General features: G+C 37.5%; 1 protein-coding gene across 1 annotated transcript in view; it reads left to right on the top strand.

Annotated features, from left to right (window-relative positions):
- dpf1 (double PHD fingers 1) overlaps positions 1-13,831 on the top strand; it is a 78,377-nt gene that overhangs the window by 20,615 nt on the left and 43,931 nt on the right. Inside the window, 4 exon segments of the mRNA XM_066662440.1 lie at positions 1,323-1,352; positions 8,911-9,071; positions 10,104-10,211; positions 12,334-12,461. Coding sequence (XP_066518537.1) covers positions 1,323-1,352; positions 8,911-9,071; positions 10,104-10,211; positions 12,334-12,461 — 427 coding nt within the window.

The raw sequence follows: 13,831 nt of genomic DNA, 5'->3' as shown, positions 1-13,831 counted from the left end.
ATATGGACCTAAAATCATATCATGATATTTCAGGGTATTTTGTCAATAATGATATTCTTGGTGATATGATAAAACTCTGAAAAATACTCTTATTAATTTTCCAGAACACAGTATTGCGAAAAGATAAATGATATATTATTATTAGTTAGATTCAATTAATAATCATTTAATTTCTTATTTAAATTATTATATATAACCTTTTATTTTTGTACAAATTTAATAGTTTCAAACATTCGGAAGGAACATCAGTTAAGTGTGTAAGCATTTGCTTATTTTGTAAACAACCATAAATTACCAAATTTCTGACATTGTGTAATATATATATATATATATATATATATATATATATAAGTTTTGCAATTTTATTGCGCACGATACGATATGGCACAGCTATGTAGTTACAGCAGTGACGTGGCCAGAAATAAAATTGCAGCTGGTCCTGAATAATTTGAGCTCCATGGCATTTACAGTCAGTGGTGTAGGTGAAATTGTGTATCCAGTTTATTTTGTCAAAGGTTGGGGCAGTTTACTTTCATTTTGTCAATCTGGGGTGACGCACTTCATGCACTTCACAAAACACAAAGCTGTATCTGTGTGTGTGTGTGTGTGTGTGTGTGTGTGTGTGTGTGTGTGTGTGTGTGTGTGTGTGTGTGTGTGTGGTTATCCATCCATCCAATACTACTGGGATGATCTACATTATCTATTGTGATCCTAAATGAATGATTTATAATTGGTATGACCTTACTAATGCTCTTGTGACTGAATGCCATGAAATCCTCAGAGGATGGCTCTTATATCCTTCTTACTTATATCCTTCTAATGTCCTTTTTACTACTCTACAGTTCAGAAGGAATGTTGGTTAAGCAGGTGTCCAATACATTTGACCATACAGTGTAAAATGCTATCTTTAAAGGGAACAGCTTGCACCTTACTAACGGTCAATAAATCATATACTGTTAAGAAATGTAATTTATTCCTAGACATTCTGGACCATTTAATTGGTCAATGCATTTAAACTAATTTAAATCCATTATACAGTTCACAGGATGGAAAGGGCATGTGGTGATTTCCAATCGTGTGAAATAATGACAATTTAAATAAATAAATAAATAAACACAATATTTTGACAGCCCATAATTGTTTCTCTAGAAATGTCTTCACTATAGTGAAATGTGATGCTTTTCAGTGTAGTGTTGTGTTGGGTGTTAGTATAATAGGGTCAGTATGTTCCACTGTTACTCTGAGAGGCTTTAAAAAGAAGATTTTCCTCTTTTTTTTCTTTTTTTTCCTCATCAGAATTTTCTCTCTGGTTCTCTTTCCAGGCAATCGAGTGGAACAGTCATAAAAAACAGGTATGCTCATTAAATTGCATACACACATCTTCCTCCACTTGCTGCTGTACAGCCTGAGAAGCTGCTTCACATTAGAACACAATGCATCTCCAGTAGAGATTAGAGAAGTTGATGTTAGATGGAGATATTACGTTTTCTTCATCTCCTTCTCCACCAGACCTTTCTTTTGAAGTTTTTTTAATACAGTAATTGCATCGATTCAGCTCTGCTTCAGATAGCAAAAGAACAGTCAGAGCCACAAGCGGAAGTTAAATTTTGCATCCTGCTAAATTATACAACAGGCCTTGAACAGAAGGGAGAGAAAAATCTCCACTGGAGTTCACAAAAATGTGGCCAAGTAATACAGTACTGTGCAACAGTGGAAGAGACTAGCATTCATTCATTTAATGTCTTAGAATTAGTTTATTGACCACTGTGCTTGCACACAAAGGAAATTGTTCTCTACATTTAACACAATCCGTGCAGTGAAACACACATTTACACAAATACATTAGTAAACACTAGGAGGCGGTGAGCATACACGCCCAGAGCGGTGGGCAGCCCTAGCCATGGCACCTGGGGAGCAGTTGGGGCTTAGGTACCTTGCTCAACCTGACTCTGGGGATTGTACCGGCAGCCTTATGGTTACAAGCCCAGTTTCCTAACCACCAGGCCATGGCTGCCCCAAATAACCATCAAAACCAAGTACTAAGCTGATGAGAAAATAGTCAGTGTAAAAGAGACCAAACAAAGTGTGCTTTTCCACTGCCTGGTACCTACTCTACTAAGCTGTATTCAGTGATTTTGCTTTTCTATTAGTCAAATTTGCCACCTGGTACCTGAAATGGGGTACTTTTTTTAGTACCTACTCACTCATGGTTCTAAACAATCTGTGCTAGTATTAAAACTTGTTAACACGACATGGGCAAGTGGGGCTAGAAATCAGCACTTTACTCTCAGTTTGATTCAGCAGTTCATATCTGAAGACCATTAGTATCGTAGCAACAGTGGCAAAACTGAGGAGTTCTCAGAGAAGAGTTTTCTTAGCTCTACTTTCACAGTTATTCTCGCTTGTGTTGTGTTTTGTAATCTTCACAAAAGGGTTGTATAATATTGTGTAACTCTGTTACCGCAACCATCAGCGCTGCCTCCATGTTGGCTCAGACAGGGCAGAGACAGTACAGAACATGTTAGAGGTCACACAGAGCAGGAGCACTATTGGTTGGGGATGAGAGTGCGATTGTCAAAGTTAAACAAAATTGAACATGATGTGAGAATTTGCAGGCAAAATAAATTCACCTGGGCGTGGTGGACATGAAAGAGATGAATGGAATATCCGAAAACAGTGGCTTTGCACATTCGACCATGGCTTTGCACTGTGGACTTTTGGAGAGGTTCCAAACTTACTTTGGATTGGTGGCTGACAAAAGAATCCAGTGAGAGTTGAAAACTTAATTGTTCAAATAATAATTTGGGAGTTGGCAAAAAAAAAAAAAAAAGTCAACTACACAGATCTGTCTGAACTGATGCATGGAACTGTGTCTCAAAAAATAAAAACAGTACACCAACACATTATTAGTAAATAATGCTTCATGTTACCAGTTACCGCGGTAATTGTTAACAAAACTCCATCTTTCTGGCTTTGGAAACAAATGTTACAAGCTAAATTTCAACTGCTTTCCACTGTAGTAGAAAACAAACAAGGTACCAGGTACCAAAAAGCAGGTAGAGCCAAGCAGGTTTGTGTAGAGTAGGTAACATACAGTGGGAAACCTCCAAAAGAAAAAAAAACTGTGGACTACCTCTAAAGTTAAACACAAAAATACTAAAATAATACAACAAAATGTTGAATTAATAACCCCTAGTAAGCAAGCCAATGGGCGACAGTGGCAGTAAAGTCTCCCTCATAGCTGGAGGAAGACACCTTGGAAGGAACCAAGAAGTGTTCCCATTGTCCTCTAGTGAAATGATAAACAAGTGTTTTAATTTAATACTGCAGGAATACGCAGCCTTGGAGACCTTTAGGCAGACCAAATTTTTGAAATGTAAACACCTTGAACCAAGTAATCAATAAAGCTCAAACAGAGATGATTTTAAACTCATATCGCCATTTACACTTGCTTGGACTAACAGGGTTAGAGTTGGGCGGGTGTTTAAGTAAAGTAAAGTCAAGTCAGCACTGAGCCTAAGGCTGACCTCAAATTGCCTTCTGGCTAAAATGGGTTAGTCCATCAATCATGATGTCCAGTGCATTCAAAATTACATCATCATCACCATCATCACTTCGAGCCAGTGTCAGCTGCAGTCCCAGGGGCTGCTTTAGCCATGTGTTCCTTGGTGCATGATGCAATTTGGCTTCATTCTTCACCCTGGTTCCAACCTTATTGTTTTTATTGTATCACCAGTGCTCTTTGTGTTCTCGCACTGATCCCCAGCTCATCCTCTTGCTCTGTGAGGATGGCTAGATAAGTGTAAGGTCACCATTACAGGGCCAATTGCGAGCAGGTTTTTGTTAGCTATGAATAAAATAATATGTATGTAGTGTAACTTGAAAACTTGATTAGAGATTTATTTCAGCTTCTTTTTTTCATTCCAATTATATTTATTGAATTTTGCAAGAATACAAGTATATATATATACAAGTATATACAAGTATACAAAATACAACACACACACACACATACACACACGCACACATACACATACAAAAGTCAAAATAGAAATCTTGCTGCGACTGTAACAACGGAAGATTGATATACAGTATAGATTCTTATAGATAGTTAAAAAAAAATAAGTAAGCAAATAAAACTTATATTGTAGATATAAAAGGTCAAGATAATATGTAAGGCAGTATAACAATAATGTAAGGAAAAAAATCATTTATCACCCAGCAATTTCCAAACCAGATTTCACGAAATGTTTGATGTCTGTTATGGATTTCAAAAGTGAGCTTTTCTAGAGGGAGAAAATCTGAGATTTATGACAGCCACATTTTAAATGAAGGAACATCCGGTGAACTCAACAACAACAAGATACATTTTTTTTCCTTGGCATGTAAAAGTCCAGATTTAGTTCAGCTTTAACTGTGTCAGATTTTCAGTGGGTTAATATTGTACATACACCAAGCTGATTTTTTTTTCTTTCAGAAATTAAATGCCTTTTAGAAGCTTCAGATTGGCCAACTCCCAATTTATGATGTGTACATTTAAGTTTTAAGGCATTTTTAAAGTAACATTCATTAATTTATTCATTGTCTGGGAGCCTACACAAAATCATTGGGCACAAGGCAGGATCACACACTGTAGGAGGCACTAGTCCTTCATTGGGCCTCACATACTCACACATTCACACCCATAGACACTTACCAACCACCTACTTACCAGTCCACCACCTACCAACATGTGTTTTTGGACCATTGGAGGAAACAGGAACGCCTAGAGGAAACCCACGCGGACACGGGGAGAACACACCTAACTCCTTACAGACAATCACCTGGAGCAGGGTTCGAACCCACAACCCCAGGAACCTGGAGCTGATTGACAGCGACATTATCTGCTGCGCCACTGTGCCGCCCTTTTTTATGCAAAATGTAATTCAAAAGTCAAAGATTCTCAAGCACCTTTGTAATTTATGGTATCTGCTGAGTATAATTAAAAATGACAATTGTCATATTATTCAACAAAAAAAAAAAAAACTATAAATGAAATAGTCTAACAATGCCCAGCAAGCAGAATGTATTCCTCATTGCTTTCGTTGTTAGTTCCATCAAGGAATAAGAACTGCAAAAGCATGCACATCAATTTGTTTTGTTCTTGGGGATAATACTGTATCCAAAGTAGGTGGTTTAGAGTTTTGGTTTAGATGATTTAAAGGTGGTTTCGATGTTAGTGATTGTAACCTTCATGTATTAATACTTATTTTAGATGGATGACTGAAGGATAAAAACCCTTTTGTATTTTTTCAGGCATAGAGCCACACGTACTGAAAGAAGGTGATGTTACAGCTTCAGAAGTCACTTAAAAAGGCATTGGGGACTTTTTCTTGCAAATAAATTCTAAATAAAAATTTTTAACAGAAATGGTTCTTAATCACTTTCTAGAGGGGGCTTTAATAATTTCTTGGTTTCTTGCACGGTTGTTAGGAGTCCCACTTTATTTGTCTTTTTCAGTCATTTCTGTATCTTTAAATAATAATCCTTGGAACTTGGGAAGTTATTGTCCTTATTATTTTAGTTTTTGTGAAGTTATTGTGACTTTCCCCTTCCTTATGAAAGTGGATTATGTGGTATCTAATCTCTTCTCACATATAAAACGCTGGAAATTAATTTAATGAAGAGCATTTTTTGCACTTTTTCACCGTACACTATATTTAAACATTTTATATGAAAAATGTAAGTAAATGCTATTCTCCATTTGCTCTTTGAGGGTTCTCTACTTGCAGACCCTGCAGTAAAAATTTCAGTGTTTACATTATGTACCTCAGCATCTTTTCTTACACCTATTTCCCCCTACTCTCCGGTGGAGAAAATGAAAACTCTGACTGGGCATTTTCTCTTGCACATGAAAGACCATGTCCAGACAAAAGGTGCTGATGTTATGTTTTTATATTCCTGTCATCAGACTGTGTAGGACTTCTTAAATGCTAGTAAGTTTAATGGCAAAGTGATATCCCTGTTAAAATCAGTGATGGAAACCAGATTAAGAAAATCTTAAATGACACAGCAAGTTTTTGTCTTATTTACCAACTTTACCAACATCCTTTATTATGAATTTGTTTTGACTTGGTTTGTTTATTTGTTAGGAACAGTGCTCATTAATTAACAAATGAATCTAAATGAGCCATAGATATTCCAAACAGTCAATAAAACAAACACAAATATACAAACATGCACAGTACAGACAATGCAATTCAGTCACACAAAAATAAGTTTAAAAAAAAAAATAAATAAATAAATAAAAAATGTTGGCTGGAATCTTTTGTTGTCTGCACTGTGAATGTCACGCAGCAATTTTCTCAATTAAAACTTGAGAAACTTTTCTAAACTTCATTGTGTTTGGCATCAACTCTCCCTGAAAGTTTTAATCAGAAAATAAAGGGATTCTTATTCAAATATCATAAAAATGACTCTGAAGCATTATAATAAAGTACAAGGAGCGATTTCCTCTAACCAGTCTGTCATGCACACCTTTCTTCCAAGCACACTAGTTTCCTAACATTTTAATTTGTGATTGATCATGATTAATCACAGAATGTCATTGTAATTAATTTGGCTGTGGTAAGAGCTAGGCTTCAGACTAGATTTTGGAATATTGCTGGAATATTTAATGGCATTCAGTCATGAGAGTCAGTGAGGGTCAGATACAATGCAGTCCTGGAGGATTTAATATTCCTCTAGCTCATACTTGGGATTAACCATATTGAACTTAGGCTCATGTCCAGCTGCTCCAATGCATCCCTTTTCATTCATGCTTTTCTGTGGAGATAATACAAGCAGTGTGTGCACTACTGAACATGTGGGTCCACTGTGTGTGCATAAGTTGAATTCACTAGAATAGTGCAACTAAAAGCTGTCTACAACTTAGTGTAGAGTCATGTGATGAAATAAGAAAACAGTATAACTACAGCATTACTATGCACAAACCTAGTGGTTCTAGAAACTGTAGGAATTTAAAAGGTTTGTAATGTGGATTGAGTTCAATGCAGTAAAAAAAGGGGATGAAAAAGTTGGGGAGGCTTTGAGATTTGGAAAGCCCAATTAATTCAGCTTTGAACTGCAATGTTTGCACATGGCTATACATAGAATGGGTACCAAATCACTCTGGAATGTTTATGTACATCCTACTTACAAGTCAACATGCCTAAACCTTAAGATCCACTGAGTTAAAATCCCATTTCCACTTGTGTAATGACTGTGGATTAAACCTGGTTCTACCATAAAATAGAAATATGCACTTCCTTTGTGGAAGAATCAAATTTACAGTCCTGTTCTTAATACAAATGCAAAAAAGGCCCCAAATATCAATTACCTAGGAAGTGTTTGATCCCTGAGTCTAACTTCTTTGGGATTGCACTGGAACTTTGACATTAATAACTGTAGCTTATAAGTAATGAAACCTTATTCCACATCATATAGCTTCATAAAAACTGCATTCATATGTCAATGTGTAGAGATACAACAGCAGTGTAGATGGGTGTTGTCACCAAAAAGAGGCTTTAGGGTTTCTAATAAGCATCTCTGTGGGATATTACCATTCAGTTTTTATATTTGTTAGCTACATTAGCCTCATGCATGCTTTGAAAATGCTCGGGACAACAGTGCAGATCAGGTGTTGTATTAATCCAGCTGCTCTTCAAATACATGCTCCCTTTGAAAAAATCTAATTACAGGTGATGTTTTGATATTAATAGACAAAAAAACCCCAAAACAAAACTCTTTTTATAAAATTTAGAAAATGTTTCACCACCATTTGCTAGCTCTCCAGTCTGTTTGCGAGATGAAAACTGGTCTGATGTGTGTATGAAGCCTAAGTGTCAGTAAACGGTTAAGAAAACAAAGGGTTTTGGTCCAGTATGCTAGGCTTTCTCTCTCTGCTCACAGCAGAGAAATGGCATCTGGAGTTTTTATTAAGAGAGCTCCAAATATTGAAAACAATGAAAAAAGATGAGGAAATTTTTTGCTGTTTCAGATTACTTAGGGTAGAATTGACGCCAAATTTAGAAGACTGCTCACTGCATTAAAGTAAACACAGACCGAAAGTGATACTAAACTAAATGACTTGAGTTACAAATAGGTTTCTGTGGCAATTCAAGCAGTGAATAAAAACTTTCATAGAAGTTTAATTTCAGCCACATACAATCAACAGTCATTTGTTTTTTTTCCCCCGTGCAAATGAAGAGGTTCACGAGGTTTTTTGGCTAAAGGTTATAAGCCTTTTATTCTTGAACAGCAAGTTGTCTCAGTATAGTGGTTTAACATATATATGTAGTCAAATTTCTTTTTTCTTTGTATTTTGACAAAAATAAAATTGGTTTAGTTACACAAAAGTTTGTGTCAGGTTTATTATCTAGAGTTATTTGTGACATAAAATACATTAAAGTATAAACACAAATATACATTGCCAGTAACTGCACTTCCCATAGAGTGTATTACATGTGTAACAAAGTGCTATTTGCGTTCATGTATCCACACTTCAATACTGGACATATAGTCCCTTTTTTTAAGTATAGGAACTGAAATTTTATACTTCGTTGTGCATTATATAAGGAGCAGAAAGCCATTTGAGACTGAGGCAATTTCACATGCTGCAAGCTATTATGCTATAAACCTGTAACCAGTCCATCACATGGCATCACACACTCACCCAGTCACTCATAATGTCACATTGTCAATAAATGACATATTGTCATTTATTTCAGTTATTTCTGGGAAAATATATCAACCACAAAAAGTTGGCTATTGCAACAAGATTACTTGTGTTAGATTTTCAACCTTGTTCTTTTTGCAGCATTCAAAACTTCATTCAAAAAATCATAACTTACATTATAAAGCTGTCTCTGAATCGTATGTATGTCTCTCCAGTTTGGGTGAGGAGTTCTACCGTGAAGCGATTGAACACTGCAGAAGCTATAACGCTCGTCTGTGCGCAGAGCGCTCCATGCGTCTACCATTTCTGGACTCTCAGACCGGCGTGGCACAGAGTAATTGCTACATATGGATGGAGAAGACCCACCGAGGCCCAGGTGGGATCCTCACTTTTTGTGTGTTAATGTGTGTGAATGAGAGAGCGAGAAAGGAGATTTCTTTGCATACAGATTGGGAAAGGGAGCTTCAAAAGGCCAAGGAAATGTTTAGCTAAGCGTGACTTCTCAATTAGGCTGATAGCTTAAACTTTAAAGTCAAGGTTGTCTAGTAGTAGGAGAGGTAGCTAAGTGGCACTGGAGAATTTTTTTTTTCTGCAGTTGTTCAGCTTCACTCCAGGAGAATACTTAAAAACTGGCCAACAATTAGCATAATACAAAATTATTATTGATAATGTTTAGGTTGTCAAAATGCTTCAATAAGTGCTTGCACTGCTTTGCAGTCAGACTGCCCCTACCTACCCCGAAATGCTCCAAATTGTTGGTGTAGACCTTTGCTTGACAAAAAAATGTAGGAGTGAATATCTGCATTGTCTAGGAGCCTTAACTGTATTTAATTTTGTATTTTTATTTATTTACTTATTCATTTAATAATATGAAAAAAAGAAAAACTGGATGGGTGAAGTCTAGCATGTTTCCCATGGATTCTATGAAGCCGGCCAATGCGTCTTTAAGGACTGACACAAGTACTGTATCAATAGTCGACAAAACAGGTTTGGAGGAGGGCTGGGTTAGCTAGCATCACACTGAGTGAAGGGGAGTGCAGGAGTGCCATCTTTTCTACCCAGACAGAACAAGGTCCCCCATTGCCCTCTCTTAAACTCTTGACATTGGAGAGATGGAATCTCAATGATAGAGCTCACTCAATCTCTCCAACCAGAGGCAGTCACACTTGTTGAGACCCTTCTTGACAAGTTTTTAATTCTTTACAAACTCAGGAGCCCCTACCCTAATGGAAGAACTAGGGCTTCCATAAAATCACTTGATGCAAAACAAAGAATAATTTGGTGAACTGTAGTTAACAAATTATAGAGAAGATTTATTTTATGCTAGCTTCCAACCTTTTGCCATATAGTTTGAGTGAAAAATGTTTCTACCAGCTCTGAATTTCTGTTTTTTGTTTTTTGGAAGCAGGTGTGGCTCCAGGTCAGCTCTATACTTATCCGGCTCGTTGCTGGCGTAAGAAAAAGCGGTTAAACATCCTGGACGATCCACGTTTGGGGCCCATCGAGTTCAAAATAGGTAAGGCATATAGCTAAGGAGAAGCAAACACCTAACCTGAAATGCTGTACTCTCACCCATGGATATTTCTTCCATTTTGTTATTGCTTTTCTCTATATAACGCAATTTCTCAGTGCTTTGGTTGTATTTATTTTAAATCATAATAATGGGATTATTTTTTATTCATTTTGTATCACAAACAACTATTTTGATCAAGAAACACCTTATAGAATGTATCTTATGTATCAGTCACTTTTTATTGTTGCTCTGATTTTCAGTAAGTGCTTACTGATCCAAACAACTCTATAAGCTGTTTACTCATGGAAAAAACACATAACACATCCAACAAGGAAAAGCCTCATTCATATTGTATACAGTAGAAAAACATAGACCCTGTTTATACCCAGTCACTTCACGTGACTAATATGTGGATTAATTATTGATTTTAGCCACATGCATTTACTCTTGGTAGTCAATTGCATCTCCGGTTAGTCAGACTGAAAATAGATTATTGGACAGAATATGCAGATCTGCTCATTATATGGCAACCAGCGGTTTATCCGTTAAACCTCTTCCTGTGCTGTGCTAAATGTGGTTTTTCGTGGAATCAGCCCAGTGATGTACTGCTTGGGTGGAGTTTTGGTTGTACTGAGAGAACATTTGACTGTACTCTTTTAATTGTTTAAAGGCTTTTTATGTTTTTAAACCTTATTCTTAATTAATTGCTTTTAATTGTTTCTTTTTATTCTGTAAAGCACTTTATACCGCCTTTTTTGTATAAAGGGTGCTCTTTAAATAAACTTGCCTCGCCTTACTGGGAGGGGTTTAGATTTTACTGGGAGGAGTTTTGTTGTACTGGGTGGGGATTAGATTATACCGGGAAGAGTTTGAGTTGGACAGGGAGTAGTTTGTGTTGCACCGGAAATAGGTTTGGTTGTACAGGGAGGAGTTTGATGTGCTGGGAGGAGTTTAGGTTGTACTGTGAGGAATTTAGAATGTACCGGGAGGAGTTTAATTTATACTAGGAGGAGTTTGGGCTGAGCTGGCAGGAGTTTGGATTGTACAGAGAGGAGTTTATGTTGTGGTTGGATGAGTTTATATTGTACCAGGAGGAGTTTGGGTTGTAGAAGGCAGAGTTTGGTTTGTACAGGAAGGAGTATACGTTGTACAGGGAGGAGTTTAGGCTGAACTGGGAGGAGTTTGGGTTGTATAAGAGGAGTTTTGTTTGTACAGGGAAGAATGTGGGTTGTATAGGGAGTAGTTTGTGTTTTGCCGGGAGGAGTTTTTGTTGTACGGGGAGGAGTCTGGGTTATACAGGGAGGAGTTTGTTGTGCTGGGAGGAGTTTGGGTTATACAGGGAGGAGGATGGGTTGTACTGGGATTAGTTTGTGTTGTACAGAGAGGAGATTGGGATGAATTGGGAGGAGCTTCAGTTGTACTGGGAGGAGTTTAGGTTGTCAGATGCATTTACATATGTTGTGTGTGGCTCAAATGCATCTCAGGACACCTCTTTAGGTGGTTTGAGCGATCACATATTAATCTATTTTTAATTCATATTGGGAACATTCAGACATGCATGTTTATGTAGCTTGGCCTTATCTAAAGGAAATCCTGATACTCAAGATGGAGTGTCCAGGTATAACATACAGAAAGTTCTGTTTCTACATGCTGAAATTGATAGAATGATTTTATTGTTGTCAGCAAGAACATGCACACAGCATAACTTTTCTGAGGACAGAAACATTTTTTTTAACCCAGTACTAGATTCTTAAGGTTCATGTGGTTTAAACTTGAAAGGGTGGTTACTTTTAACTTCAGATTGATCTAGATGCTGGGTGTTATCTGGAATAAAAAAAAATCCCTGAAATAACAAACAATCATATGGAATGTTATAATATTATAGTTATAATTATTATCTTATTAAAAAGGTAAAAGTGAAGTTCTAACATCTTAAGTGAAGCTGTCTTTGAAAACTAGAATCTGTTCGCTTTAAAGTTGGGGGGAGAAACACCCTTAATACCCTTAATTGCCAAAGACATTTTGGATGAGCTTTTGGCCATATGGTGCAGCGAATGCCAAACTGTCATCTAATGAAAGAGCCCTGAAAAGCTGCTTTGTCTGCATGTGTTTTGTGTGCTATCAGACTATGAGGCTGCACTGAAGAAGGAGGGGGGTGTTCCTGAGGGTCCGGTGTTGGAGTCTCTGCTCAGCGGCGAGCCGTTAGATAAGAAAGTGGAGACAAAGGAGGAGGAGGCCATGAGCGAGTGTCAGGTATGAAACTCTGTTTATTTTTACCTGCCGTGTCAACTTCCTGAAGTGGAGTGCATACACAAGTGGGTGTTTAGCTTCTGTGCCCTCAAGAATATACACTTGCATTCCCATAGGCCCTGTTCTGCAACTCCAAGTGCCCCCCCCCCCCTACCCTCCAGTCTCTCTTTAGTGTCTGTGTCTCTGTTTGGCACTGACACAATTCCCTGCAGCAATGACACGCCCCCACTGGCAGAGTTCCTTGTTAACTACAAAGCGTGCGTACAAGCGTGCCACCGTTCAGCTGTTTTGTGTGAGCGAATTTGACAAAGTGAGACATGGCCATTGTATTGACAGTGTGGCATGAGACGAAGTTTGCGCACATTTGACATGTATGTGTTTATGTGCAAAAGTGGACCAGTGCCTTTTTTATGTGTGTGTGTCCCTGTGAAGCAGCACTGGATGAGCTGTCATCACTCTCGGCGCAGTTTTCCCCACGTTCCAGACACACACATACACACACACACACACACACACACACACACACACTCTCTCTGAACATGACCAGGGGTCATCAATTAGCCAATTTGCACCTCAATTAAGACACACCCAACAGGCCTTGTAGGTGATCTGGGAGAAGACCTGTGCTCTGCTGCTTGTTTCCATGCAGAGCCCTGCAGGAAGGAAATTCTCTGGAGCTCTGCTTGCCCTTAAGGCTTTTGCTTTTCTCCCAGGACTGTGTGTCCTCCATTCTGTAGTTAAGATTAAGGACACTGAATTGCATAACCTGCATTCAAGTGCTTATGTAATGCACTGCTTCCATATAGTGCTACACTATATATTAGGGCCTGACTGATGCTATCCAGTGGTCAGTATAAGCTATTTAGGAAGGCAGTTGACTGATTTAAAAAAAAAATCATAATAATTTACTGCAATAAATCACAGTTAATCACATTGTCCCTTCTTAAGACTTAAGCTTTTAAATATTTAAATGTTAAATAAAAAATCTTAAGATCAACACAATTAAATTTAATAATATAGTCACAACAATACATTTAAAATGCTAGCACTGGCATGAATTTTAAATTTAATATAATATCTCAGTGTAGTTTTGATGAGTTTAGAATTTGTCTCTTAATTTTCTTAAGTTTCAGGGAGAACTTTAGCATAGGGCACAGAAACTTTAATAGATATAATTAATGCTAATTGTCTCAAAAAAAGAGATGAAACAGGACCTCTCAGTGTATGTGTGTGGGTGACTGCGTGTGTGTGTGTGTGTGTGTGTGAGAGAGAGAAAGAATAGGAAGGGTTAGAGTGATGAGTTATAATTAATACATATTTCAGCATAAACTACAAATCTAATCTGAACTCAACTGTAGCAATGCTTTGTTTAT

Source organism: Hoplias malabaricus, chromosome 1, assembly GCF_029633855.1.
Source record: "Hoplias malabaricus isolate fHopMal1 chromosome 1, fHopMal1.hap1, whole genome shotgun sequence".
NCBI classification, from domain to species: Eukaryota; Metazoa; Chordata; class Actinopteri; order Characiformes; family Erythrinidae; genus Hoplias; species Hoplias malabaricus.
The sequence above is the reverse complement of the archived record's forward strand: the minus strand, read 5'-3'. Positions and strand labels throughout refer to the sequence as shown.